At 41.0% G+C, this 26,880-nt stretch overlaps 1 protein-coding gene and 1 long non-coding RNA gene across 2 annotated transcripts; one reads left to right on the forward strand and one right to left on the reverse strand.

The window, feature by feature from the left end:
* Positions 1–21: 21 nt before the first annotated feature.
* On the reverse strand, positions 22–26,819 carry wnt2 (wingless-type MMTV integration site family member 2). Its single transcript, XM_031736274.2, has 5 exons — positions 26,342–26,819; positions 25,379–25,599; positions 21,156–21,433; positions 20,627–20,891; positions 22–3,487 (listed from the first exon to the last, which is right to left on the reverse strand). Exons 1-5 carry the CDS (start codon positions 26,422–26,424, stop codon positions 3,282–3,284), a joined length of 1,053 nt encoding a protein of 350 aa, XP_031592134.1. The 5' UTR covers positions 26,425–26,819; the 3' UTR covers positions 22–3,281.
* On the forward strand, positions 6,485–20,853 carry LOC120441106. The gene is made up of 3 exons (XR_005613775.1): positions 6,485–6,920; positions 20,555–20,656; positions 20,781–20,853. It is a non-coding gene; the product is annotated as an uncharacterized LOC120441106 (long non-coding RNA).
* Positions 26,820–26,880: the final 61 nt, after the last annotated feature.

Consider the following 26,880-nt stretch of genomic DNA (forward strand, 5'->3'; position numbering starts at 1 on the left):
CTCTGCAGGATTCATCATATATTTGGAGCTTTCATCCTCAAACTAACAGCTCACTCCACAGAGGAAAAGTTGTTCCTGCAACTGCTGAGTACTGAGGTCATACAAGCAGCAAGCTCCATTTCAGGCTGTCGCCTACTGCAAGTCCGTCGTCATCGACTTTGATGGTAAACAGCATTAGAAGACACATTCACAGCCTGGAACAACAAACAACAAGTGCAAACACTTTTATTTCTCTATAGTTTATAAAAGTTGTAGGATACACTTGGACTGCAAAGCTTAAGGTGTTGTGCAAGCCTGCTTCCATTTGTCAGGCGGGCCTCATGTCCACTCACTGTTGGTGACTGTTGAAGCATTTTGATGGAAGTATCAGACAGTGGTTGTGGCTGCAAAAAGTTTGTGTTTCAGGTATGGTGACTGATATGTTTAATAGTAACTGCTTGCTAACCAAGCTTGCATGTGCTGTCTGACTTGGAAATCCAAGATGTAGCTCTGAATACAAGTCAACAACTCAGGTCCTTTCCCACTAACCCAGTGCCCAGTCCTGAACTGGTTCTGCATATTTCCACCATTCAAGGACTTGCTGGTCCCATAAAGTTGGTGATGTAATTAGTTATGCAGATTGTCTCCACCGTGATTTTCTTCCCACAGAAATGACCTGAGCAATGTTCGAGCATGTCTGGATGTGTACCGGCTTCAACAAGGTGCCAAAGCAATGCATCTTAATGATGAACTCTGACACAGACCTCATCACCAGGCTGCATTAATCCAGCTAAACAAGCTGCTTGAGAAGTTTGTCCAGTTAACAGAACACTAGTCAGAGAAATCAGAGACTATTCATGTGTTTTTGTTCATGAGGCTCTTTAAATCTAGACACAGTGTGAGTTTAAGTCATTTATTCTATAGAGTTCAGTTGTAAGGGTTATATTTTAATCTTACACAGCTGATGTGCAATTTGCAGACAGGACATGTATTACATCTAATGAAGCAACTGGTGAGAACGGCTGCTGGTTTGCTTTACTTGTATTCCTCTGTGTGTAATGACTGCTCAGGCCACCGTCCCTCCTGTTTGTCACTGAGGATGTTTAAAAGTGGACACAGTCATTTACGAGCTGTTTGATTCCACCGAGTCCTACTCGAATACTCGAACATTGCTCCTCCTTAATCCAATAGTGGTAGCAGGCACAGTAACAGTGAAATGTAAACAGAGGTCCTAGTTATCAACACAGTTCTAAGAAACGACGACAGAATGCTCATTTTAACTACAAGAAAAAGCATTTCTGATGTTATTTTTTTACTGAAAGTTCTAGATATTTTAATAGGTTTTTCAAGCATTTATTTTAACAAGATGGTGACTACAGTACCTCTTAGACTATCTTAATGATCAATTACTTATAGTGATTTTCCAGAACAAGGCTGATGTGCAGAGCCGTAACACAGAGGGATAAAGCTGATGAATTATATCTCAAAGCGATGGGAAAGAGTTGTTAAAGCTAAGTTAAGAAGAGAGGTAATGATGAGTGAGCAGCATTATCGCTTCTGCTGAGAGAGAGCACTACAAATATGTTTGCTTTGAGAGTGTTGACAGAAGTATAGAGAAGGTCAAAGGGAGTAGCACTGCGTCTTTGTGGACCTAGAGAAGGATATAAGGGGCCAAGAGAGGCACTGCGGTACTGCACGAGGAAGTCTGGAGTATCAGGGGATTATGTGAAGCTGGTGAAGGACGTATGAGGACTGTAAGAGTGTTTTCAGTGGTGATGGAGAGATTGACAGATGACACTGATCTGTAGTGAAAGTAGGGAACAGGTGGAGGTATGCTCTGGAGAGAAGAGGGATGAAAGTCAGTAGAACTAAGACAGAATCCAAGTGTGTGAAAAAGAGGGGAACTGGTATAGCAGTGAAGCTGCTTTAAATACCATGCAAAGCAATAGACAGTGCAAAAGAAAAGAGTACAGGCAGGGTGGCGATAAGTGTCGGGAGTTTTGTAACACGGGGATAGCAGCAAGAGTGAAAGAGAAGGCTTACAAGAAGGTTTGGAGATGGTGGGACTAACAAAGAAGGAGGTGAAACTGAATGAGGCAGAGTTGAAATATTTTCATTGTGAGTGACCAGGATGAACAGAATTAAAATGATTATATAAGGGTTGAGCATTCTGGAGACAAAGTTAGAGAGGCAGGGTTGAGATGGTTTGGACATGGGCAGAGGAGAGATGGTGGATATACTGAATGAAGAATGCTGACTATGGAGCACAGAGAAGATTAATGGATGTAGTGAAGGAGGATATGGAAAAGGTTGGTGTAACAGAAGAGGATAATAGAGCTAGGGTGAGATGATGCAGATCTTCTCTTATGACTTCTAAAGGGAGCAACCACAAGAAAATGAGCATTCATACAGGATCCCTGTAGATACTTAAAAATATAAGGTCATAAATGTAAAACTCTTTCCTCATAAATACAGTAAGATATGTCTGTTATCAACATTATGGTTTAATTCTAGCCTTTTTAAAAGACAAGGAGAAGATGCTAATATGACAGTGAAATGTAGTAAGGACATTGGTGTCAACTGGGGAACGTTGTCAACAACACCGTGTTGAATGAGACTGGCGTGACAACAGTTTACACTGAAAGCATGCAGGGAAAAAGAACACTGATCGTACTTTATGTTGTAAATGGTTTGCTGACAAGTGTAAGGTGCCACGAGAACAAATCTAAACAACAAGCTGATAAACTGTGTGGAGAGCTGCTATGTGTTAAAGGCTTCACAGGAGCAGGCCAAACACCTCCATGCATGTTGATTCAACAAAACTATAAAAGCCAATACACATAATTTAAGTTATATTTCAGTGTATACTTGGTCAGTCCTTGGGGCCTGTTTAATCAACAGTTCATCTCCAAAAAATCACAACTGGAGCCGGCAGATCAAATACTAGCCTGTTAGTCTCAACAGTATTTTTTCATGTTTGTTCATCAGGAATCTGAAGCATGATTTGACTGGTACATTCTGAAAGTAACAGCTACAGACATTCAGCAGTCAGGCTTTAAGTGTCTCCGAGTCTGGAAGTTCTTTCCACGTAGCATCCAAAAGAAGAAAAAGAAAGTGTTTGGTGAGGAGGAAAAGAAAAAGTGTCTAAAAACCTAACAGACCTTCAGAGGGCTGGGAACTAAAGACAGACTCGAGATTATCAGTTGGATTGTCGCAACAAGACGTCAGATAAGTAGCTGAGAAGGAACGGGGGACTCTGGATGCCCGATATGAGGCGTCAGTCATGTTTAGTAGTGGCGAGGTCACGTCTGGCCCTTACAGGTGTGCACGTCGACCTGCTGGTGGCAGTCACGGCAGTGGACTGCACAGCACCACTGGAACTTGCACTCACACTTGGTTGTGCGGCTGACGCGTGACGTATCATAGCCACGGCCACAGCACATCACTTCACAGCCATCTACACCTCGGGATGTCCGGTTGCAGACCCGCCCTCCTGTCCCCATCGACCCTGGAGAGAGCGCAAATGAGAAGCGGTCAGTGAGAATAAATGTCTTTATTTAGCACAGTTTAATATTCTTTTAAAATGAGTTTTTGATCTGTAGGACCCACCCTAATGATTAGAAGATACGTTATTAACAGTGGAAAATCAAAACCTAGACAATGTATCACCAGAACATAAAAACCAAACACTAGTTCAGTAGAGAGTGCAAACATTTTGTCTTCCAAGCTAATGTGTTAGAAGTAGGAAAAAGGATTGGAGTGTGATGGGTAGACGACTGGGTTAAAGCATCTCCAAAACTGCGGCTCTGGTGGGTTGTATCTACCAAAACTGGTCCAAGGAAGGAACAGTGGTAAACTAGAGACGGGGTGATAGGCTGCCGGTCTGATGATTCAGGTTTTTCTCTTGCATCGTGAATGGCCGGGTCCATATGTGTCACTTACCTGGGGAACACTTGGTACCAGGATGCACTAGAGATGGCACGATACCACTTTTTTATGTCCGATACCGATATCATAAATTTGGATATCTGCCGATACCAATATAAATCCGATATAGCGTATTTTATAATCAATAAAACGTTTTTTTTTTAATATCTTGCTACATTTTGTATAAGTTCATACTCAAGTTTAAAAAAAACTAAACTAAACTAAAGCTATTCTGTTATACCTGTATGCAAAAAATACACTGCACCCAAAATATTTCATAGTTCAGCAACACTGATCAATCTAATAAACTTAAACCTACACCATCCTTCCTATTCTGGTATTTTAAAGAGTACTTAGCGGAAATATTAAGCAACCTAACTAATAGGGTTGCAAACCCCCCCCCCAAAAAAAGAAAAATAGGGAACCACCCCCCACCCTCCACCTCATAATGCTTAACTGACGTAATCAACTTTAATTTAATGCATGTGTAAAAAGAAAAATGCACAGAAATCAATCATTTTTCCTCAATAATTAAATAGATTCTGTAACGGCGGATGTGTAAAGCTAGCTCATGTACACGTAATATAACGTTTGTGCTTTTATTTTGGTAACTTCCTGTGTGACCGGAAGTGAATGTTGCTAACGGTAACTAGCTTGATGTACAAAAAAAGACGGAAGAAAACGGAAAACTAATGCTAACGGAGAAAAGGGAGAGAAAGACACGGTTAAATTGTATAAAATGAATGGTTCTAGCTACAGTCGACAGGGGAACAAGGTTTGTAATGTACATGATTTAATTTGAGTAATGTGAAACGCATGATATGTATTGTATAGTTTAATAGAAAATGGTTAGACCAGCGTAATGAGCGGTTAAAATGGTGTTACATGAATAACATGGTAATTGTTTTATTTGTTTGTTTAGCTCTTACGTTGGTTCGTTGTCTGATACACGGCAAGGAATAATAAAGGTCATTCAACAACCATCAGTTCTGGCCTTCTCAGTTCGACTGGATGCTACAGTAAGAGCTTGACCGCCGCCATTTTGCTACACCACAAAGGCTCAAGGTTTAACGACAATTCCCACGACGTCCAGCGGATGGCAGATGCAGGTCAGAGAATAAAACGGTGAAAGGCATAAGGAAAATAAAGTTAAAATGGAGGATTCAGAAGAAGACATTAACGAACAGTTTGCAAACAAAGAAAAAATATTAAATGAGCTGCAAGATAAAGCTCAAAGTGACTCCGCGATTCCAAGGCGTTCAGAAAGAGCCAAGGTGCCAACAGAAAAAATGCTAACTTATCAGAGAGAAGAGATAAGTAAAAAGAAAAAGACTATTAACTCTTTATGAACAATGGAAAATACGAAAAGAGAAACAAGAGAAAGATTAAAGTTGGACATTTCAGAGAAAGAAATGGCAGATCTTGCAGATGATGTAGAGCAAAGAAAAGATGAACTGCTAAAGTTGTACACTGAAATGAGAAGTCACATTGCACCTTCATCAGACATACGAAGAAAAACCGATGCATGTGAAGCAGTTACTCATGACATTGTGAAAGTCATCCTGGAAAGAATAAGTGGTGTAGATGGAGACTTTGATGCAGAATATGAAAGAAAACGTCACGCAGACTATTAGAACATGATTATGCCCAATCCATCTATGGTTCAACTGCAGCATCGAAACGTAGCCAACTGTCTTCAGCCTCACATCTTGCTTCAAAACGAGCAGATGCAGCAGCAGAACTAGCAGCGAAAGAAGCAGAGTACAAGATTGTACAAGAGGAACAAAGACAAAAGGAAAGATAAAGGCTCTAGAAGAGGAGCATAAGAAACAAATGGCAGTTCAAACATCAGAGTTGGAACGCCTGAAAGCCGAAAAGGGAGGTGGAAGCCGCTCGCGCCAGGTTGGACGTCTACAACAGAGAGTTATCGCAACTTGATGATGCATATTCAGTAAAGACGGAAAGGGTGAACCCAGAGCATACACCCAAACACACTGTACCATCATGCACCATACCGGCGCCAACAGCCCCTCCTAGCGTCAGCCAGCTTGCGCAGGCGGTACAAGACAGCATAAGAATAAATAGACTCCCCACGCCAGAACCAACAATGTTTAGTGGTGAGCCAATAAAATTTATTGAATGGAAATCCACTTTCATGTCACTTATTGAACAAACTGGCATGTCAGCAGCAGATAAACTGTACTATCTAAAAGGTATGTAACTGGCTCAGCTCATAAGTGCCTTGAAGGGACTTTCTTCAGAAATGATGAAGAAGCATATAACGACGCTTGGACAAAGTTAAACCAAAGGTATGGCCAGCCATTTGTGCTACAAAGGGCATTTAGAGAGAAGTTATCTGGTTGGCCTAAAATACAGTCGAGAGATGCTGATGGGCTAAGGAACTTTGCTGATTTTGTGAATGCATGCACACTTGCCATGCCTCATGTGAAAGGACTACAAATACTCAATGACTGTGAAGAAAATCAGAAACTGTTGCATAAACTGCCAGACTGGATAAACACAAGATGGAACAGGCATGTAACAAAGATACTCATGGACGGTGGTGAATTCCCAGCTTCAGTGAATTTGCCTCCTTTCTCTCACTTGAAGCAGAAGTAGCATGCAACCCAGTCACTTCCATACATGCACTTCGCTCTACGGAAACGAATGATGACAAAAGAAACACAAGAGAAGTCAAAAGAAACAAGGCAAGTGTATTCAACATTAACACAACTGAACGAGATGCAAAGACTAAAATACACAACAGTTCTTCATGCACACTGTGCCAAGAGTTGCATCCACTTATAAAATGCCCAAACTTCCTGCAAATGACCCTGGAAATGAAAAGGAAACATGTAAAGGATAATAAACATTGTTATGGTTGTTTAAAGCAAGGTCATAGTGCTAAGGACTGCAAACGGCGCCTCACTTGTGAAACATGCACCAAGAGACACCCGACCTGTCTTCACGATGAGAACTACAGCACTAGTCTGCAAAGAGAAAGGCAAGATCAAGTAAGTATGGACAACGCAACACAAGGGAACTCACCCGAAAGTGCAACAGCCATGGCGTTAAATGTCGCTAGAGCAGAACACACAGTCAGTACCTCCATGATAGTCCCAGTATGGGTCTCAACGGCTGCTAATCCACAAAGGGAAAAACTAGTCTATGCGCTACTAGACACACAGAGTGACACTGTTTTTATAGATCAGGATGTAACGCAGAAACTGCAAGCAAATGTGTGCCCTGTAAAACTCAGACTAACCACAATGATGGGTAAAAATGCAGTAGTAAGCAGCGGAAAGGTGTGTGATCTTCTAGTGAGAGGTTACAATTCAGCAACAGTGCTAAGGCTCCCAACTGCTTACACAAAGGAGTACATACCCGCAAATAGAGAACACATACCAACATGTGACACGGCAAAACTGTGGAGTCATTTGTCGCCCATTGTAGATGAGATCCCACCGCTCCTCAGTTGTGAGGTGAGTCTCCTGATTGGTTATACTTGTCCCCAAGCTCTGGCACCCAGACAAGTACTCTTAGGTAAAGACAATGAGCCATATGCCATCCAAACTGATTTAGGATGGAGCATAGTTGGCAACTCAGTGCCATGCAATGCATTAGAGACAACAAGGAGTCTCTGTCACAGAATAACTGTTAAAGAAATGCCTCCATGTACTCCCCGCAGATGCAATACGTGCACTAGAAAAGGACTTTAAAGAAAACGAAATAAAGCGAAAAGATGGTGTCTCAAGACGACCTTAGGTTTCTTGAGAAACTTGAACAAGGCATAACACAAACAGAGAAGGGACATTATGAAATGCCATTGCCATTTAAAGAAAGGCCACAAATGCCAGATAACAGACAACTTGCCGAGAGCAGACTCAATCAGCTCAAACGCAAACTAATGCGCGATGAAAAATACAAGAGGGACTATGTCACATATATGAATGACATTATACAAAGGGTGATGCGAAGAGACTGATGATAATGGACCTGAAGGTGAGACATGGTACATACCGCACCACGGCATCTATCACCCAAAGAAACCAGAACGGCTACGCGTGGTGTTCGATTGTTCAGCCAGACACAAGGGCACATGCCTTAATGACCATTTACTAAATGGCCCTGACATGATAAACAACTTGACTGGCGTGCTTGTCCGTTTCCGACAACATCAGGTGGCGCTAATGTGTGACATTGAAAAATGTTCCACCAATTCAAAGTCAATACAAACGATCGCGACTACTTGCGCTTTTTATGGTGGAAAGGAGGAGACATGAGCAAACCACCTCAAGCTTATCGAATGACTGTACATCTCTTTGGCGCTGTTTCGTCACCTGGTTGTGCAAATTACGGATTTAAACGTTTAGCCAAAGAGAACAGCTCCAAGTACCCGTGAGCGGCACAGTTTATAACCAGAGACTTCTATGTCGATGACGGGGTAACAAGCGTTGAGACAGTGAAGGACGCTGTACAACTCACAAGAGAAGCACGTGAGCTATGTGCCAAGGGTGGACTAAGGTTACATAAGTTTGTGTCTAACAACAGTGTTGCACTCAAAGACATTCCTACTTCAGAACATGCAACAGACACAAAAGCAAAGGACTTGACATTCAGTGAATCACAAACAGAAAGAGCACTCGGTATGTATTGGAACATAGAAAAGGATTGTTTTACATTCAACATAGCTGTAAAGGACCAACCCCCGACCAGACGCAGCATCCTGTCCACAGTCGCAGCAATATTTGACCCCCTGGGTTTCATTGCTCCGTACGTTCTCAACGGCAAAAGAATCCTACAGGAAATGTGCCGCCAAGGTACAGACTGGGATGATCCACTCCCTGAACATCTCAACCCGCAATGGCAGTGCTGGAAAGAAGATCTGCACAACTTGAAAAGGTTACAAATAAACAGATGTTATGTTCCTGCATCGTTTGGAGATGTGGTACAAAGAGAACTGCACCACTTTTCTGATGCAAGTACGACAGGATATGGACAATGCACTTACCTGAGACTGATAAACAAAAACAAAGAGGTACACTGTAGTTTTGTAATGGGCAAAGCTCGAGTCTCTCCAACAAAGGTTACCACGATTCTGAGGCTAGAGTTGTCCGCAGCTGCAGTATCAATCACAGTAAGCAGCATGCTAAAGGAAGAGCTACTCTATGACAATGTGAAGGAGTTCTTTTGGACAGATTCAAAGGTCACACTGGGGTACATTGGCAATGAAGCAAGACGCTTCCACACATTCGTTGCCAATAGAGTGCAAAAAATACGTAACAATACTGCACCACAGCAATGGTTCTATGTACCGACGAGTGAAAACCCCGCTGACATAGCATCAAGGGGCACATCAGTAGCGGAACTGCTATCATCAAACTGGCTCACAGGCCCTCAATTCTTATGGGAAAAGAAGTTAAATCTTCCAACTAAAGAGTCTATTGAACTTTCGGTGGGAGATCCAGAGGTGAGAAAAGTGCAAACACTCAACAGCCAAACTACAGAACACAGAAGTCTCTGTGACCGTCTCACAAGGTTCTCATCCTGGCCACACGCTGTCAGTGCCATAGCACGTCTCAAACGGTTCCTACTCGGAGACAAATCAAAGTCACTCAGCACTGTAACTGAAAGACAAAACGCTGAAACGGTGATTATCAAAGACTTACAAAGACTAACATTTTCAGATGAGATAAAGACATTAAGCAAAGGAAAGGCATTACCTGGGAGCAACAAAATGTACAACTTGGATCCTTTCTTGGATGAAGACAGTGTGCTCAAGGTGGGAGGAAGGCTACAACACTCATCGCTTCCTAACACATTCAAACATCCAACTATCATTCCAAGAAACCATCATATTACAAAACTCATAATCGCTCACTGTCACGAAAAAACAAATCATCAAGGAAAGAGCTTCACAATGAACGAAATACGGTCCAGCGGTTATTGGATTCCCAAGCTAAGTCAAACAGTATCAGACTACATCCGTCAGTGTGTGACATGTCGGAGACTAAGGAGAGCTGTGGAAGGACAAAGGATGAAAGATCTCCCCCCACAGAAAGAGTCGAACACTCTCCGCCTTTCACATACTGTGGTATGGATGTTTTCGCCCATTCCTAACCAAACAAGCAAGAAAAGAAAACAAAAGGTACGCTCTCCTTTTCACTTGTTTCTATTTACGAGCGGTACATGTAGAAATGTTAGAAGACCTGACTACGGACGCTTTCATTAATGGACTAAGGTGCTTTATAGCTCTGAGAGGCTCTGTCAGACAAATAAAATGTGATCGAGGTACTAACTTTGTAGGTGCCAAAAATGAACTGTGTGCAGCACTGAATGAAATAGACACTGAAAAACTGACAACCTTTCTATCTGAAAAACAATGTGATTTTGTGTTTAACACACCCCATGCTAGTCACGCAGGTGGAGTATGGGAACGACAAATTCGGACTGTGAGAAACGTCCTCAACGCCACACTTGCTCTCGCAAAGAGACGACTCACTGATTCATCGCTCAGAACCTTTCTCTATGAAGCAGCTGCAATAGTAAACAGCCGCCCGTTGACGACAGACAATCTCAATCATCCAAACAGTTTGAAACCAATAACTCCAAATCATCTCCTAACTATGAAAACCACAACAGCTTTGCCTCCTCCAGGACAGTTTGTTAAAGAGGATCTGTATGCTCGAAAGCAGTGGCGCCAGGTACAATACCTAACAGAGCAATTTTGGAGCAAATGGAAGAGAGAATATCTTCACAACATCAGGATTCGGCAGAGATGGCATGCTGCTAAAAGGAATATGCAAGTAGGTGACATAGTGATGGACAAGGATGAAATACTGCCACGATCCCAATGGAGACTTGGTAGAGTTGTGGACACCATAACAGATGAAGATGGACTTGTGAGAAAGGTCAAAGTAACCTTTGCAGACAGAAACCTTAGTAAAAAGGGTGAACGTTTACATAAGATGTCTACAGTAGAACGCCCAGTTCATAAGTTGGTTCTGCTGTTGTGAAGTTGTGAAGAGCAAAATGTTGTAAGAAGTTAAAGTGCAATGAAAAGTAGTTGTTGCATATAAAAAGGTATTATCATTGTTAAGTTACCTGTTTAGAAATTATTTGTTTTATTTTGTTTAGAACAGCAAATAATTTGGTGGGAGTGTAACGGCGGATGTGTAAAGCTAGCTCATGTACACGTAATATAACGTTTGTGCTTTTATTTTGGTAACTTCCTGTGTGACCGGAAGTGAATGTTGCTAACGGTAACTAGCTTGATGTACAAAAAAAGATGGAAGAAAACGGAAAACTAATGCTAACGGAGAAAAGGGAGAGAAAGACACGGTTAAATTGTATAAAATGAATGGTTCTAGCTACAGTCGACAGGGGAACAAGGTTTGTAATGTACATGATTTAATTTGAGTAATGTGAAACGCATGATATGTATTGTATAGTTTAATAGAAAATGGTTAGACCAGCGTAATGAGCGGTTAAAATGGTGTTACATGAATAACATGGTAATTGTTTTATTTGTTTGTTTAGCTCTTACGTTGGTTCGTTGTCTGATACACGGCAAGGAATAATAAAGGTCATTCAACAACCATCAGTTCTGGCCTTCTCAGTTCGACTGGATGCTACAGATTCAACATCTTTCTTCAACAGAATTGCAGACTGCACACATGGTATCTTCCCAAAGGAAAAAGTACTACAGCTTACTAGGTTATAAATTTGACTTAATAGTTCCTATATACAATAATGGATTTCTATACATTTTACATCAGATGGAAACTTGTGTAAGATTCAGATATTTATTTATTAAAAGCTAGACATGAGAATAAGAAAGAAAAGTATGCCTTTGTGCCCCCCTTTCCCTGTCAATGCCCTACCTGGCCCCCTGGCTAAACTTTGCTAGACCCGCCCCTGCACAGTTACCAGCTGTCAGCTACATAGAAAAGGATCCTGGTGTAGAAACTAATATTAAATAAATTCTAACAACAGCTTATCAAGCTTAAACGTGCTGCTGTTGTTCAGCCGCTGGTTTCTTCTTTCTGGCGCAAAGTGGGCGATAAACAAACAAGAGAGACAGACTCGCGACAGAAAAGCCGATCAGCTGATCATTGATCAGTTTCATGATTGAAGTAGCAGCAGGAGAGGGAGAGAGAGGCAGTCGCTCCATATATCGGTTGTTAAGCTTAACGTGGGAATGCTTTACAAACATTCAGAGATGAACTTACACACTTGCTTTACTTCTCTGGGATAACTTTCTCGGAGACGAAATGCCGGTTTGGAAGCAAGTAGCAAGGCTCCAAATGGTCAAACAGACCTCCGACAGGTCTCCCACGCCACAGCCGCTCTATCACATGACGCATATTCCTCCGATGTGCTAAGGTTATGAGCTGAGTTGCGCCATGTTTTGTGAGGTGCTTTTGTGATATTTAATGGATCGGATTCCTTTCTTTATTTTTCTCCAACATCCGATCCAGTAATTTAGGTCAGTATCGGACCGATACCGATGCGTAATATCGGATCGGTCCATCTCTAGGATGCACTATGGGAAGAAGGCAAGCTTATGGCAGCAGTGTGACGCTCTGGGCAATGTTCTGCTGGAAAACCTTGGGTCCTGCCATCCATCTGGGTCTTACTTTGACATATACCACCTACCTAAGCATGGTTGCAGACCATGGTATTCCCCTAATCGCTGTGACTTCTTTCAGCAGGATAATGCAACCATTTAACAGTGTTTCAGGAATGGTTTGGGGAGCACAACAATGAGTTTGAGGTGTTGACTTGGCCTCCAAATTTCTCAGATCTCATCTGGACACCCAAGTCTGATACATGGAGGCCCCGACTGGCAAGAGTGGAGTCCACGCCTCGATGGACAGGATGTTCTGACAGCATGCGTAGTGTGTGCGTGTCACTCTGTAAACACGAAAGCTCCAAAACTTCTGAATGAATACTTTTTAGGGATGTGGAGTGGGGACATGTTAACAATAGTTCCACCAAGGTCTTCAAGGTGAACTTAATGATTTATTGGAAGAAAACTGACAAAAAGCCTTAGAAACTATGATTCTTACAAGTGTGCTGTGTATTCTCAACGTATAGAGAGAATGGCATAAAGATTTAAAATGTCACATTAGACTTCTGACCTCACTTTTACATTTCACATCTGCCTTTCTTTCAAGTTGACCACAAAATATGATCTTATAAGTCAAGAGAAAGACAACTAGCTGCCTAGTTAAATAGAAAACTACTGTAGTATAATGTTATATTAAAAGCTCAAGTTATTCACTTTTTTACAAATCAATACCTCATTATCCATTACATACATAATCTTTGTGTAATCAAAGTAAAGACCTGCAGTGCCAATAAACATGATTTCCTCACCCTACTGCACAGAGGCTGCTAGCAGGCAGCGAGTGATGAAACTACAAACATGGACATAATCAAAATGATAATCATTAGATGCAAACATTATTCTGCTTTATTGCTACATAGTGTAAAATGCCAAGTTTAAGTCTACTTGGTAATTAAAGGTTCTTCAAGAATCCTCCTTTTGAAAAATGGCTTCCACTTACTTCAGTAACTAAAAATGACTTTATCATGCTACAGCAGAAGGATCTGCCTTCCTGATCACTTCCTACTGCAGTTTTCCACTGAATGACTATTATACTCCCTAAAAGCAAAAGCATGTTTCAGTAGTTTCCTTCCAAAAGGAGATTTACTGATGGAACAGTTTAACACCTACACTGCCCACGATTTCTAGTTAAAGAAGTGACAACCCTGCTGGGAAATAACTGGGACGTCCTAAAGGAATAAAGGAAAAGTGTTCATGAAGGTAATGGTACTGATGCTTAAAAAAATGGGCTATAGCATTGTGGAATGTGACTTGGCAGCAGTTGAGCCACAATTTGGCCAATTAGAACAGTTCTATTAGTTTTTAGAAGCCAATAGGAGCAGAGTATAATGCCAGTACGGTGAAGATGAGATGAGCTGGTGGGGGGGGTAAGTAAGATGAACGAAAGTGAGATGAGAGATTGATGATAGGCGCCATCAGCCTGCACTCCCACACTTCATCAGCTGTTCATTTTACAGGAGACATCCATCGCCCACACACACACACAGAGCCCCATCTCCTCACTGATACTGTACACACTCACTTTCTCCTGAATCCCAACTCCAGCTGCCCACACACACACACACACACACACACACTTTACATCTCCACAAACACAGTTAACGTACCAGGCTTTGTATGCAGAGGGAATAGCTGGAGCTTAATTTATGATGAAACTGTGTAGGCCTGCAGATTCTACTGAAAACCATCCACAGGAGTTTTTAGAGGGACTTTTTTAGCAGTATCAGCAGCTTTGATCCACTGATGTTAAACATGAGCAACAGGAGTGTTTTCAGTCTGCTTTAGATGATCAAACCCAACAGAATCTCACACATTTCTATCTAACAGAGCGTTTGGGTTATTGTGTCTAGATCTTCAGATAACTTCTCTTTGATAGCAGCACAACAAACATCGATGCGCCGGGTGTGGGAAAGGTTCATCCCTATGATTTCAGCCAAAATAAAACACATGGGAATGGACGCTTTTCTGACACAATCAACGCTGAAGTCATACTCTTTCACGGTTTTGATTTCATGCTTTGCAGACATCCAGGAAGCCTTTAGAGCGCTAAATTGTAACAAGGTTCTCACTGCCTGGCTTTTATAAATTATCACCTTTTTAACAAGTGATCACCGCTGTGACCTGCTAATGTTATTCAAAATATCCAAATGACATGATTTAGGATTTGCGGAGTTCAGGACAGCACAGTATTGAGAGAAAGACTTCATCTCTCTTCTTGACTGAGATATTTATGTTTCTGTGTAACAAAATTGTTTTTTGGATAGTTTACAACGCTTCTCTGTAATTCTGTTCAATATCTTGTTGCATAATTACATACATTGGTGAAAGTGCAATCAGCCTTTCCTTCTGAATTCTCATTCACATCTTTTCTTCCTTTTATGAGTTGAATGACTGTCATTCAGGAGAGACTGAGTCAAGCTGCTGCTCCTCAGCGTCAAAGCATCTAAAGGAGCCCGCTGAGGTTGTTTGGCCATCTAACTATGATGCCTCCCAGATGCCTCTTAGTTGAGTCTTCTTGGACATGCAGGTCATTTCATGGAAAATCACTGCCTGCCCCCCACCTGACCCCCCTTGGAATAAACTAAAAGGGATGGAGACAGCACAAAAGACACACTACTTGAGAATATAAAAAAATTGAAAAAAAGCTGGAAAAAATAAAGTGGGGAAAGTACCAAATTTCAACCCAGCCCTATGCAGGTTGACAGAGGTCTGCAGGACAGAGGGTAAAATATTGCGTGACTTCATCAAATGTGCCGATTATTCTAACTATTATAAGAATGAAGAGCATATTCTGAGGGAGTCATTTTCAGATTTGACTGATTTTATATGGAATGAGCCATGTCCTGTCAGGAGGTGACCCTGGGGATATTAGATCTCTTGGACTGGTTACTTCTACACATGCACCACGTTGATAATTGGCCTGATGGATCAAATTACAGTAGAAAAGACTGTTATAACAATAAGATGTGCTGAAAGAGGCCACAGCCATTAGGGGATGTGCACCTTTGCACTCCAGTAACATCATGCTGAAGACCCTCGTCTGCCAGAGTGACAAACTGATGACTAACTCCTTGAAGAAAATGGTGCTCATATATTTACTAGTTCAAACAGCTCGCATTTAAGTCTTTATTTATTTTGCTTTTTTTTGTTTTTGAAATTGTTTATGTTTGGCCCATTTACTGGTGGTTTAAAAAAAAAAAAGATCGTTTCCACAATTTCGATTTTGTTGATGTGAAGCTTGAAAAAGCTTTTTATGATCAAAGTAGTTCTAGTGTAACCGATAACGCTGCAGTCTTTTGTAGCTTTTAATCTCGCAGCCTTTTCATGCCAACATCTTGATAAAGCTGCTGTGAAACGTCTGAACTTTAGCGCTGTTGAGCTGCAGATGTTGAGCCAGCAGAGGACTGCTGCTCTGCTGGGCAGGTGTGACTGTTACTGTCTGACTGTAAAGCACAAGTGTTACTGAAGAAGAATGCATGTGTGTGTTCTGCTGACTTCTCCTGTATAAATAAAGGTTTAGAAAAAATTGGCTTCAAGTACCATCTCGAACATTGTTCTGGAATTCGCTCATGTTTACATTCTGCTTCGCTCTGCGTGTACGCTCCTTCTGCACCATTCCCTCGCCAGGTAATATGTCTGGACATGACCCGAAGCCCTCCCCTCCCTGGCAGCGTGCCCGCCCGTCATCCAAAGTATGCAGCGCTGCTAGGGGTGACATCACGGCCAGAGTCTTCCTCACAGCCCTCGATCGCCCTGCGTCTGCTTATTGAATTAAGATGAGGGGGCGCCGAGAGATGAGTTTAGCACCTGAGCCTCAGGGCTGAGGGAAATTGATTTCACACTTTAAAGAGGCACAGAGGGGCCGTCTCGCTATCTCTGTGGGCCCCGAGCCTGTTTGTGGTTTGTGTGTGAGAACAGATTTAGTCTGTTTCTTTCCATGATTGAAGGCGAGTTTGCATGTCTTTCAGAGCGCGTGCGCGCGCGTGTGTGTGTGTGTCTGTGTGTGTGTGTGTGTTGGGAGAAAGGCTGATTACTTTCCATGGTTGTGCAACCAAAAAGAGGGAGCAGGTGAGTCTGCATACAGTACATGTTATGATTGAGAGCAAGTTTGTGAGTCTGTGGTTGTCTCATGGGAGTTGGTCTTTAAAGAAGGCGTATGTTACGTTCTCATGAGAGGCCCACTGTGTGTGTGTGTGTGTGTGTGTGTGTGTGTGTGTGTGTGTGTGTGTGTGTGTGTGTGTGTGTGTGTGTGTGTAACCTCACCCTGCTTACATGTACACATCCCATAAAACTTCCATGTCTGCTGTAATGCCTCAACTTGTTCCCAAAAGCAGGGCCTAAGACCTCCAGGGGCCTTTAGACAAAGCAGGATTAGGTGCTTAGTGCAATAACTTCAGATTTAACCCTGAGTTTTCAATGTCAGGAAAGTGGTTCATGCCTTATCTGGGTACCCTGCCATTGTAACTTTTACTACAGATCTAATAAGAGTAGCTTATATTTGACAGAAAAGATGAACATGTTTAAAACCGCTGACCCATCAATTCTCTGGAAAACAAAATCACCATTCCTAGAAGATCCTGTGCACAAGCAGTCAGAGGATCTACAGTTGTTGTCTAAGGTTTTTGTCCGTTTCATATGAGCATCAATAGGAAATCTAATCTTCTGAAGAGCAACTTTAAAGTTTTCATTTTTTACTTCTTGTGAACAAAAACTATCACAGCCCACTTGGGGGTGAATTTGATCTTTTAGAGAGGCAGACGTAAAGCAGGAGCTGAAAACCAAAACAAAAGCATCACTGAGATACAAAGCTCAGTTACCTTGTATTATTAATCGCCCTGAAGCCAAAACTGAACTTAAAATTTTATAAACTGCAGGAGCTGTTAATGAGCTGCAGTTATTTTTGTGTTGCCTCTCCAGTAGCAGTAAATAAACCTGCTGCCACTGGTTCACATTCAAAGCTCTTCTGAAAGTTTCTGTCAGAAGGAAAGTTTGGCTTCTCCAGTCACCAGGTTCAATGAGGCTGCGAATGTGGATACTGTCGACTGACAATTTTCATTTAATTGCTTTCTTTGGTGGTCGGTTGCCTGCAGTGGTAGGCAGCCCTAGTTTGAGCCACACAAGAAATTAACCGCACGTTTGCCATGTTCTCTGAATTCCCACCAGCCAACAACTGTGCGACCTGACAGCAGTTTTTGAATGATTTTCAGTGATAACAGATGCATATAAAGTACTGACAGAATGCGATAATAATTCATTCATAACGTTTTTGTGCATATATGTATTCAAATAAGATGTTTGTCACATCCATCCACTTGCATTTGTTTTATTCTCTAAATCTGCTGCACCTGCTTTTGTTTGCTGAGGTAAAACTCATTATTCTTTATTTTCAGTTATTTAAGAGAGAAGATCATGTGATGTTCAGCAGTTGAATAATTTCTTTGAGTGTGGAAATTATATTTTTATGATAAAAGTTCATTTTTCTTAGTATATGCTGTCAATTATAGTTCTTCGGAACTGGCAAAAAACTGGCAAAAGGTATGTCACTGTGCTAAAGCTTCACAAAACTCCTTGAACCGTTTCAGTTACTATTGTTTCATTTTTCTGGGTGTTTTCGACTTCGAATAAGGGTACTTATTAGAAATTCTTGTGTTTAAAAATAGTTTCAAACTTTCAAAACTACCAACACAATGTCAGGAATCAACCTGCCTGACTTCATGTACAAACATCTATGCACTGGGTTGAAGTACAGCACACAGATGTACCAAGCTGTTTTACATTTTTTCAATAGTAATTACAGCACGGTTGAACTTTTTGTGTAACATTAATTTGTCCACCAATATTGGAGAGATTCAGCCAGCCAAGTTAATAAAAACACTCTTATTTACAGCAGCAGTAATGAAAAAGGGCGAGCTTTCTGAGGAAGTGGGGTCATAATAAGAGGCGTCACAGGATAAAACAACAGCACTCATTCCAAAACAGTGCCACATGGTGGTGAAAGTTACAGCTATCATCAGTCACTAACAGAAAACAAAAAAACAAAGAACACAACAAAAATAACAGAAAAAAACCTTTTGCGATTTAGTGAGATTAAAAAATTATGTTTTTGCTCATGAGAGTACATTCACTGCTTCTACCTCCCAGCAAGTCTTTCACTTCTAAATTTCTCAATGAATGATTAAATTGTAAAAAAGAAAGAAATGATGTCTGGGTGGAGTATTTCTGTACACACACACCTCTAAAATGTGTGTGTTTGGTATTCTGCCACTGAAATCTGTCCCTTTTTGCAGGCCAGTCATGCCCTCAGGTGTGTGTGTGTCTGTGTGTGTGTTTCTCCAGCACTGGTGATTTATAATGATGTGTAGTCCTCTAAGATTTCAGCCTACAGAAGTGTGTAATGGGTCTTAAACTGGCTGACACCCGATCGCCACGGATCATCTGCCTCCTGTCAGGCATCCACCTCCTCAAGACACTCTCTCATGGCCTCCTCTTCATCTTCATTCTCTCATAAGCTTTTCAAACACAAACATTTTCTTTCTCACACTTGCTCTGCTATTGTAGCTTTACATATACACGAACACAGATTGCCCCCACACGGACACGCGTATGTCCTGACACAGACATCCGGAGCCACCGTAATTATCGTCACAGAAACAAGAGCATGGTAACAACTGCTGAAACACAATTACAACTTATGTCATCTAAAGTTAAAGATCAGTTTTTAGTGTGGATGCTTCCTCAAATCTGAATGACAGAGGAAAAAAAACTTTGTTTGTTTCCTTGAGGTTTTGAGAAACAGGACAGCAAAATAACATTTTTGAACACACGAAAAAACCTGTTCTAACTTTGATCAGTAGAGGTGAACATGAACAGCTTTGGTGGCTGAAAAATATGCCCAAGCTGCAAAAAACGGAAGCTCCTCTGAATCTGGCTACAAAAGTAATCAGTGCCCATAGACTCCCCTTGTTAAAATGACAATGTTTACAGCCTGTTTGTGCCTTTGGAGCAGGAACATGGTGAAGAGGCTCATTCTGGAGTATTTGTAATGGAATTATCTGAGAAATAATAAGGCCTGCCATGTGGTGCAGCCCACCCAAGAAATTTGTTTTCAGTTGTAGTGAGTTACATTAAAATGATAGAAAACTGCAAGTCTGTTACTCAGTGTACTAATTAGAGTGAGCAGTTAACATGGCAGTAGCCAAAAGCCTAACACTGAAGCAGACTTCGAAACCAATGGTTGACATCACAGTGACTGCTTGTCACAGACAGTGGGTCTGTGAAACACATAATGCTAACAGTCCTCGACTGTATTGTGTATGAAGGACTCAAAGTGTTTGTTTGTCAGAACATCTATGGTTCTGCTGACATGGCAAGAAGCTGCCTGCCAAAACAAGAGTGCTTTTTCACACTCACCAGTGTGGATTGTTTAGACTTGGCAGTGTGAGTAATGGATGTTTCACGCATTCTGAAAGCTGGAATTGCCAACTTTCAAATTTCTAACTTCCAAACTGGATCGAATGCACCATTAAATATCAGTGTGATGGTGTGAACAGCGGTCTACTGGGACTACAGGTGTGGGTGGAGGTGGGTTTTTTAGGTGTTCTCGCTTTGGTCCCAGAAAAGTCATGGAAAAAAAATGAAAACAAAAAACAAAACACTTTAACAGGCTCTGGTACACAATGGTGACAGTAAAAGTAGAAGATGGACAAGTCTGAAATTCCAGCAAATTTAAAGTGTTTTAGAGATGCAGTTCAACCAGCTACTTGAAATCAAGCATATGAAAATCTGTTCACACCACCTCCTCTTTTAAGGATACCGACCAGCTGTGCTGTTCAAGTGATGCACTTAAATTCTAGGGTATTTACCCTGGTTTTGGTCTGGTTTATTACATTGAGTAAATGAGAGAATTTAGGCTTATTTGACTCAATTAGAAATCAATATTTCTTCAGCATGTAGTTTGTAAGTGATTAAACAAACCTCTAAATGGTCTGAACTGGATGTTTATGTGTCTTTTGACAGGTACGTTTTCCACTCACTGCTTACTGGGATCCAACAGATCCAAGTGGTAAAGTGGTAAAGGTCAGTGTTTACCTGACTCGTGGTCCCGTATGCAGTAGTCTGGTGAGTCCTCCAAGTAGACAAGGTCATTCTTGCTGGGACGTTTGAAGTGTGTGTGAGCGGCCGTAAAGCCAGTGCCGTACTGATTCACTGCAACCTGCACAGCACCGTTGTACCTTTTCCGTAGATGGTCACCTGTGCGGCGGAAGTCAGCCATGGCCAACCAGCAGGTCCTGACGCTACATGACCCACTGACACCATGACATTTACACTCCAGTGTCATGAAGCGCTTCACAGCCTGGGGAGCACAACAGTAAACAGATTTAGTAGAAATGGTGAGTGAATGGTACTAGTTTAAGATTTTAAAGCCCAAGATACAAATGTAATGATGTTATGTATCTAAAAACATTTAAATTTATTTTGAATGTTTTATCAATGTGTTTCTATTTCTGAGATTCTTAAAATGTTGGATGAAAATGTAAAAGTTATTATGGAGTCATTTTAGTGTCTCAGGCCAAACTGAAGGACTTTAAAGTCAGTTATCCGTTCAGTGCTTTCTCACCTTCCTGCCAGCTCTGTTGTTGTGCAGGTTCATGAGTGCACGGGCATCCCTCTCCTTCCTCTCCTTGGCGTCCACGAAGGCTTGGCTGAAGCGTATGGCATGCTCCACATGGTCACTACAGCCTCCCCAGTTGAAGGAGCCCTTGGCATCCTGTGATGAGCCCTTCTTGGTGGGATCACAGGAGCAGGAATCCAGCTCGCCTTGGCTGCAGGCTTGAGCCAGTGTGTAAACCACTCCAGCTGAGGAGATAGCGTAGACAAAGGCCACCTCACGGCTACCTTCACAGAGAGGATTATATTTTTATTATGCAAAGAAATAAAGTTTAATTATTCAGGTTTTACGCAAATATCGGTAAACAGGAGCTAAAAACTTGTTGATTTCAGCTGTTTGTGGGCGTCTTTCATTTGTCAGTTAACACTAGTGCTGATAAACTAGCTAGTTTAGCAAGGCACAGCTGTAATTCACTGTAATAACAAATAAGACGCCAATATTGGCTAGTGGAAAAAAACAGGCTTACTATTAAATAAAAATTACTGATTGGAGAAAATGAAAATGTCCTTAGAGTTTCCTTTAATATAATCAAATGCTCAACACAAACAAGTAAACACCTGTCAAAGATAAGTAATACTGGAAATGCCCTTAATCATGCACAAATTTTATTCTCAATACAATTTGATGAGTTGAGTTTAATTTAAAAATTCCTCCGTGCATATCTTTAATTAAATTTGCTTATTTTTTTGCACTGGGCTATAAATATGTTTATTCTTTAAATCTTGGCATTTTCATATTATAGTCTGTGGGGACTCAGCAGACTGCATTTTTTGTCACTTCTGCATCAGCTTTATTTTTTACCCCCTAAAATGATTGACATTTACACATCTGCCACAAATGTATTCAGTAGCATCATTTATAATTCAGAATTGTTATTTTTTCCCCATTGTTGAGAGTGGATCAGTCAGCCGCCTATATACGATACATGATCAATCCACATGCACCAAAATTTCTATGTTTTCCCAGAAACTGCAGATGTTAGGATATCAATCAATCCAGACAGGGTCAAAAGACCAGCATTAAAAAAAAAGTTGCAGATATGCTTCTCTCCATCCTAAAATAGAAGCTCACTGATGGCACAGTTACAGTAACAAACCTAAAAACCCTTCAAATGTTTGGCTGCCACTGCTACCTGTAGCACCCGTGTTTGTTGCTGTCTGCTAGAAGCTTTTATTCAAAGCATGAAAAAAATACTTCACCTATCTCCAAGATGGATAAACAGCTAACATTTACCAGCAGTGCCCTGATAAAGAGCTCTTATCTCCTTCTGCATGTATCTGATGAAAGATCCGAGCAGGATCAAAGGCTCAGGTGGGGAAAGGGTGTGTGTTGCATCTAACCTCTGCCAAGGACTTGTAACACACATGAATGCTCTCACAGTGATGCTAATAGAAGAAGGACTCGTGACATGTTTCGAACTGCAACTACTGATCACATCCATAAGCTTAAGTTTCCTAAATGTCAAGACAAGCCAACCCTGATGCTTTTACCTCAAAGTCAAAAGAAACACTTAGTTTTCACCTGCTGGATTAAATGCAGGATGATCTCAGCATCACAGCTGAGAGGAACACCTGCAGACAGAAATCAGGGCCAAACTAAATATATGAAAAGCCTATTTTTACAAGAACAAGCCACTTACAATGTATAATAATTTAGAGCCATCAGTGTGCACTTCAAATAAATATTTATAAACAGCCTTCAAGCTCCATCTAAGATAGTAAATTTCTGCTATGTAAGAGAAATAAATATAGGAAACAGCATTCAGGTACACTGCTGTTAAAATAAAGACAATTTATTTTAACAGCAGGTTAACAACACAATGTTAGATATATTATCATATTATATATTATATCATTGATGGCAATGAATTAATTCATTCACTTATAAATTTAAATAGATAAATAATACATTTAATTTAACTTATAAGGGATGCCACTAAACACGTTAAATTTGTTAAAACAAAGTCAGTAAGACTAATGAAACTCAAGTATCACAGTAGCACTAGAAAAAAAAAGAAGCTCCCAGCTCTGCCAAGCACACACAGTGATATCAGTATGTGGGTGTCTGGGTCCAGCAGATAAGTTGAGCATGCCTAACAAAGTTAATAAGGAGGACGCTGAGAGAACATGACAACAGGGAGGGAGAGCTCCTGTGTAATTGTTTGAAATTAGCCCACTGACACTGACAAGAAGGCGCTTCAGACGGGGCCTCAGTGTGCCATGATAATGCTGTGTGACACGGCCGGGGCCTGGCTGGGAGGTCCAAATACCACATGGCTGATTAGAGGCCCAGACATGAAACGTACTAAGTCGAAGGATCCGCATCACAGGTTAAATCTCGGGGCATGGGAGAGGAACATCAGGTCGCCAGGTCCTGATGATCCTCCACAGGCAATATATTTAAAAAAAAAAAACAAAACAAGAAAGAAGATGTTTCAACTTGTCCTCGTCAGAGGTACAGACTGATTTTAGCTGCTGAGATTTGCCATCACATGACAAATTGGACGGGACGCTTCTGTTCAGACTCCAATCTGTAACAAACAGTGACAGGCAGCTTATTGCTACTCACTGCTTGGTTTCAGACGCTGTTCACACTTTACCGCTTTGGAAGAGTCATTTGTAACACTCCCCACACCCACCACTCTCACCAGAAAGACCAGAAATAAATGAAGAGGAAAAACTGCGCCTGTGCCCTCTCTGGATTTCTGAAACTCTCAATAAATCAAATGTCTTCTCCTGCAAATCACCAGAGAGGATAAACAGTGCTAATAAACTGACATGGCTCTTGAAAGTGGTGGGATTACTTTTAATTCAAAAAAGTCTAAATTTTCTGCAGTTTGTCATTTGAACGAGCTGAGCGGAGAGTAATTAGCTCTGCTCAGACAGCAGCCGAAGGGAATCGAAGGGACACCAAAACACTGTGATGAAACCAAATCAGTCATAAAGTTTAATTTAACAGTCACTGATTCTACAGACACTGAAATCTGCATAACGATGTAACAAGTTAATTAGTTATTACTGATTAATCTTATATACACTTACAATCAACTGTTCAATAGTTTAAAAAAAAACCCTAACAATTAAAATTCCAATAAAATGACATAAAATCTGGAGTTTCTCTCTCATCAGTTACTGAGTGACATTTTTGTTGAATAAATTATTTGAATTATTATTTCAGAATTATTACGGATACATTTCTCCAGCCATGGCAAATTGTTTTAGTAGGACATTTGTCCACCGGCCTTAAACAAAATACTGAGTAACATGATAGCAACCCAACACAAGAAAATGAGGGAGAAACCAGTTGGCTGCAATGACGTGAGAAATGCGCGATTGTAAAGTGAGACGAGGTGTGGAATGCAATCCACCTCTGTCGACAAAAAAGGAGCATGTCTGCCGAGCAACTATCAGTTTTCCAGAAATCTTCTGAGTGGCAGTAAATCTGCCCGGCACTCTAAAAACTTTTGTTTGTGCAGATTTGTCACTTTAATTTAAAGACATATGATCAAACATGTTTTCGATGTGTGGTAACACACTTGATCATGCTGCAGTTCATCTTCAGGGATTGCCAGCAGACCTGGTAATCTAAGCCAGCATGTGCTATAGCAGGCAGTCTGCTTCAGTGTTCTTACCTATGCAGCAATTACGGGAATGACAGCCCGTGAGACTGATACTTTATAAACATTCTACATTCTACAAACAACACTGAACCCTCTTCACTGTATCTTATAATAATTAATACAAGGATGAGCATATATGTAGATATATATACATACATATAGCAAGAAGATAATATTTAAAAAAAAAAGAAGAAATAATTATTCAAAAAAGCATATCTGTGACCAACAGTCAAATTATGCTTTTATCTACATTTGATAAACTATTTAGTCACAGCTTTATTTAACTTTCACCTGATGGTTGCAGATTGGATTCAGTAGCACAAAGAGAAACAGACAAGACCTTTTTTTTTTTTTTTTTTTTTAAAGTGGGTCCAAACAGCTAAAGTGTGAGTTTATTTTTAATTTCTCAACATATGTAACCTTCACTTTCATGGCAGAACCCCTGGACCTTCTTTCAACTTCATATCTAAACTTTTTTTAAATGTTACTTTTTTCATGTTACGGTAGAATGAAGGTCCTACTGTATTTTGGCTTTTACACTCCTGAAACTCACTGCGTAGCAGCAGACGTCCAAACAGATTGTGGTCCCTGGCTGTGGTGTTGCAGTTCCAGCGGTGGTTGCGGAACTGGTACTGGCACTCTGAGATCCAGTCCTTCATCCCGGCCCCGATGGCCTGCATCATTTTGGGGTACTGGCGGCACAGCTGGCGCTGCTTATTCACCAGTCCAGGGATGTTGTCGCACATCACCTGGGAGCCCAGGGTGCCCATGTACCTGTAGAGAGGGAGGGTAAATGTCAAGACAGGTGAGCACTTGCAGGAATGTTTCTGGATCAATTTAGTAAAGGATAAAATCGAATAATTTTGTATGTAACCCAACATGTGTAAAGGCAGCTATGGCTATATTAGAGCTTTGTAAGGTAATTGAAGACATTTACTTTATATTAATGCATAAAATAAGAATGCTAGAGGGTGTATTCTTCAGAGGTATCTGTTGGAATCACTCCTAACAAGTCCACACTCCCTTTCACCTGCAGAACAAGATGATGAAAGACTGATGGGCTGTACTGAAGATTAAAGACACAAAGCACCAGCAACAAAAAAGGAATTCTCTCTCCAAATACCATCTCAGTATCACAGGGTACAAAGTGAGGAATTTGGAAACAGGAGCTTTGCAAATATTAATTAGAGATTCAAGAGAAGGATAGCAAATAAAGAGAAATTAAATTATATCACATGACTTCAGCCTGGAAACTAATCTGTCCAAATATTCAACAAGCTGCAAAAATAATTATGCAAGCCATGGGGGAAATTTAGTCACTCAGTGTGGGAACATTTTTGTTAAGATAAAAGGGTGCATATGGAACGGTTTTTTTTAACCAATAATTTACCGATGACAGAATAAGACAACGCATTTGAAAGATTATTATAATAGCACATAACCAAAGTGCACAAAGTCTTACACTAGCGTTTTCATTTAAACAAATATGTAAATTTTAAATAATAATAATACTTACCACCAGGACGCATCGATCTCAGCTGTGAGCCAGCAGATTGCTACAGATAAATAAAAACATATTCCGCTTGGCAATAAGTGCATATTAACCAAACTCTGTTTCTTTATGGGTCTGGACGGAGCATTTCCAAAGATGACAGGAAAAAATTAATAAAACAGCAGCTGAAAGTTGAATCGCCGAGTTAAACTCGCTTTAAAAATGTATTACAAGACAGTCGGAGGACAGACGGTTTGCTCGTAAAAGTCATGGCTGGCTGGGATTCTGCACAGCGGCAAAGCGCTTCTGAAGAAAAGGTTAAGAGCGACTGTCTTAATAGTCCAGCGCAGATTCTCAGGGGAGATACGCGGATGCTGTGCTATCAGGTTCAGATTGCTTTACACAAGGAGTGGGCAGAGTCCCGTCTCAGGAATGAGGCGAAGAAACGAGATGTCTGAGAGTATCTGTTCAGGCTGGTTTGACATCAGACGGGTTTGGCCCGTGTCCAGACCGGAGCTCCGCACCTCTGAGATGTGGTCCAAGTTGATGGGCTCTTCATTCAA

Source organism: Oreochromis aureus, linkage group 7 (assembly GCF_013358895.1).
Source record: "Oreochromis aureus strain Israel breed Guangdong linkage group 7, ZZ_aureus, whole genome shotgun sequence".
In the NCBI taxonomy this organism is placed as follows: Eukaryota; Metazoa; Chordata; class Actinopteri; order Cichliformes; family Cichlidae; genus Oreochromis; species Oreochromis aureus.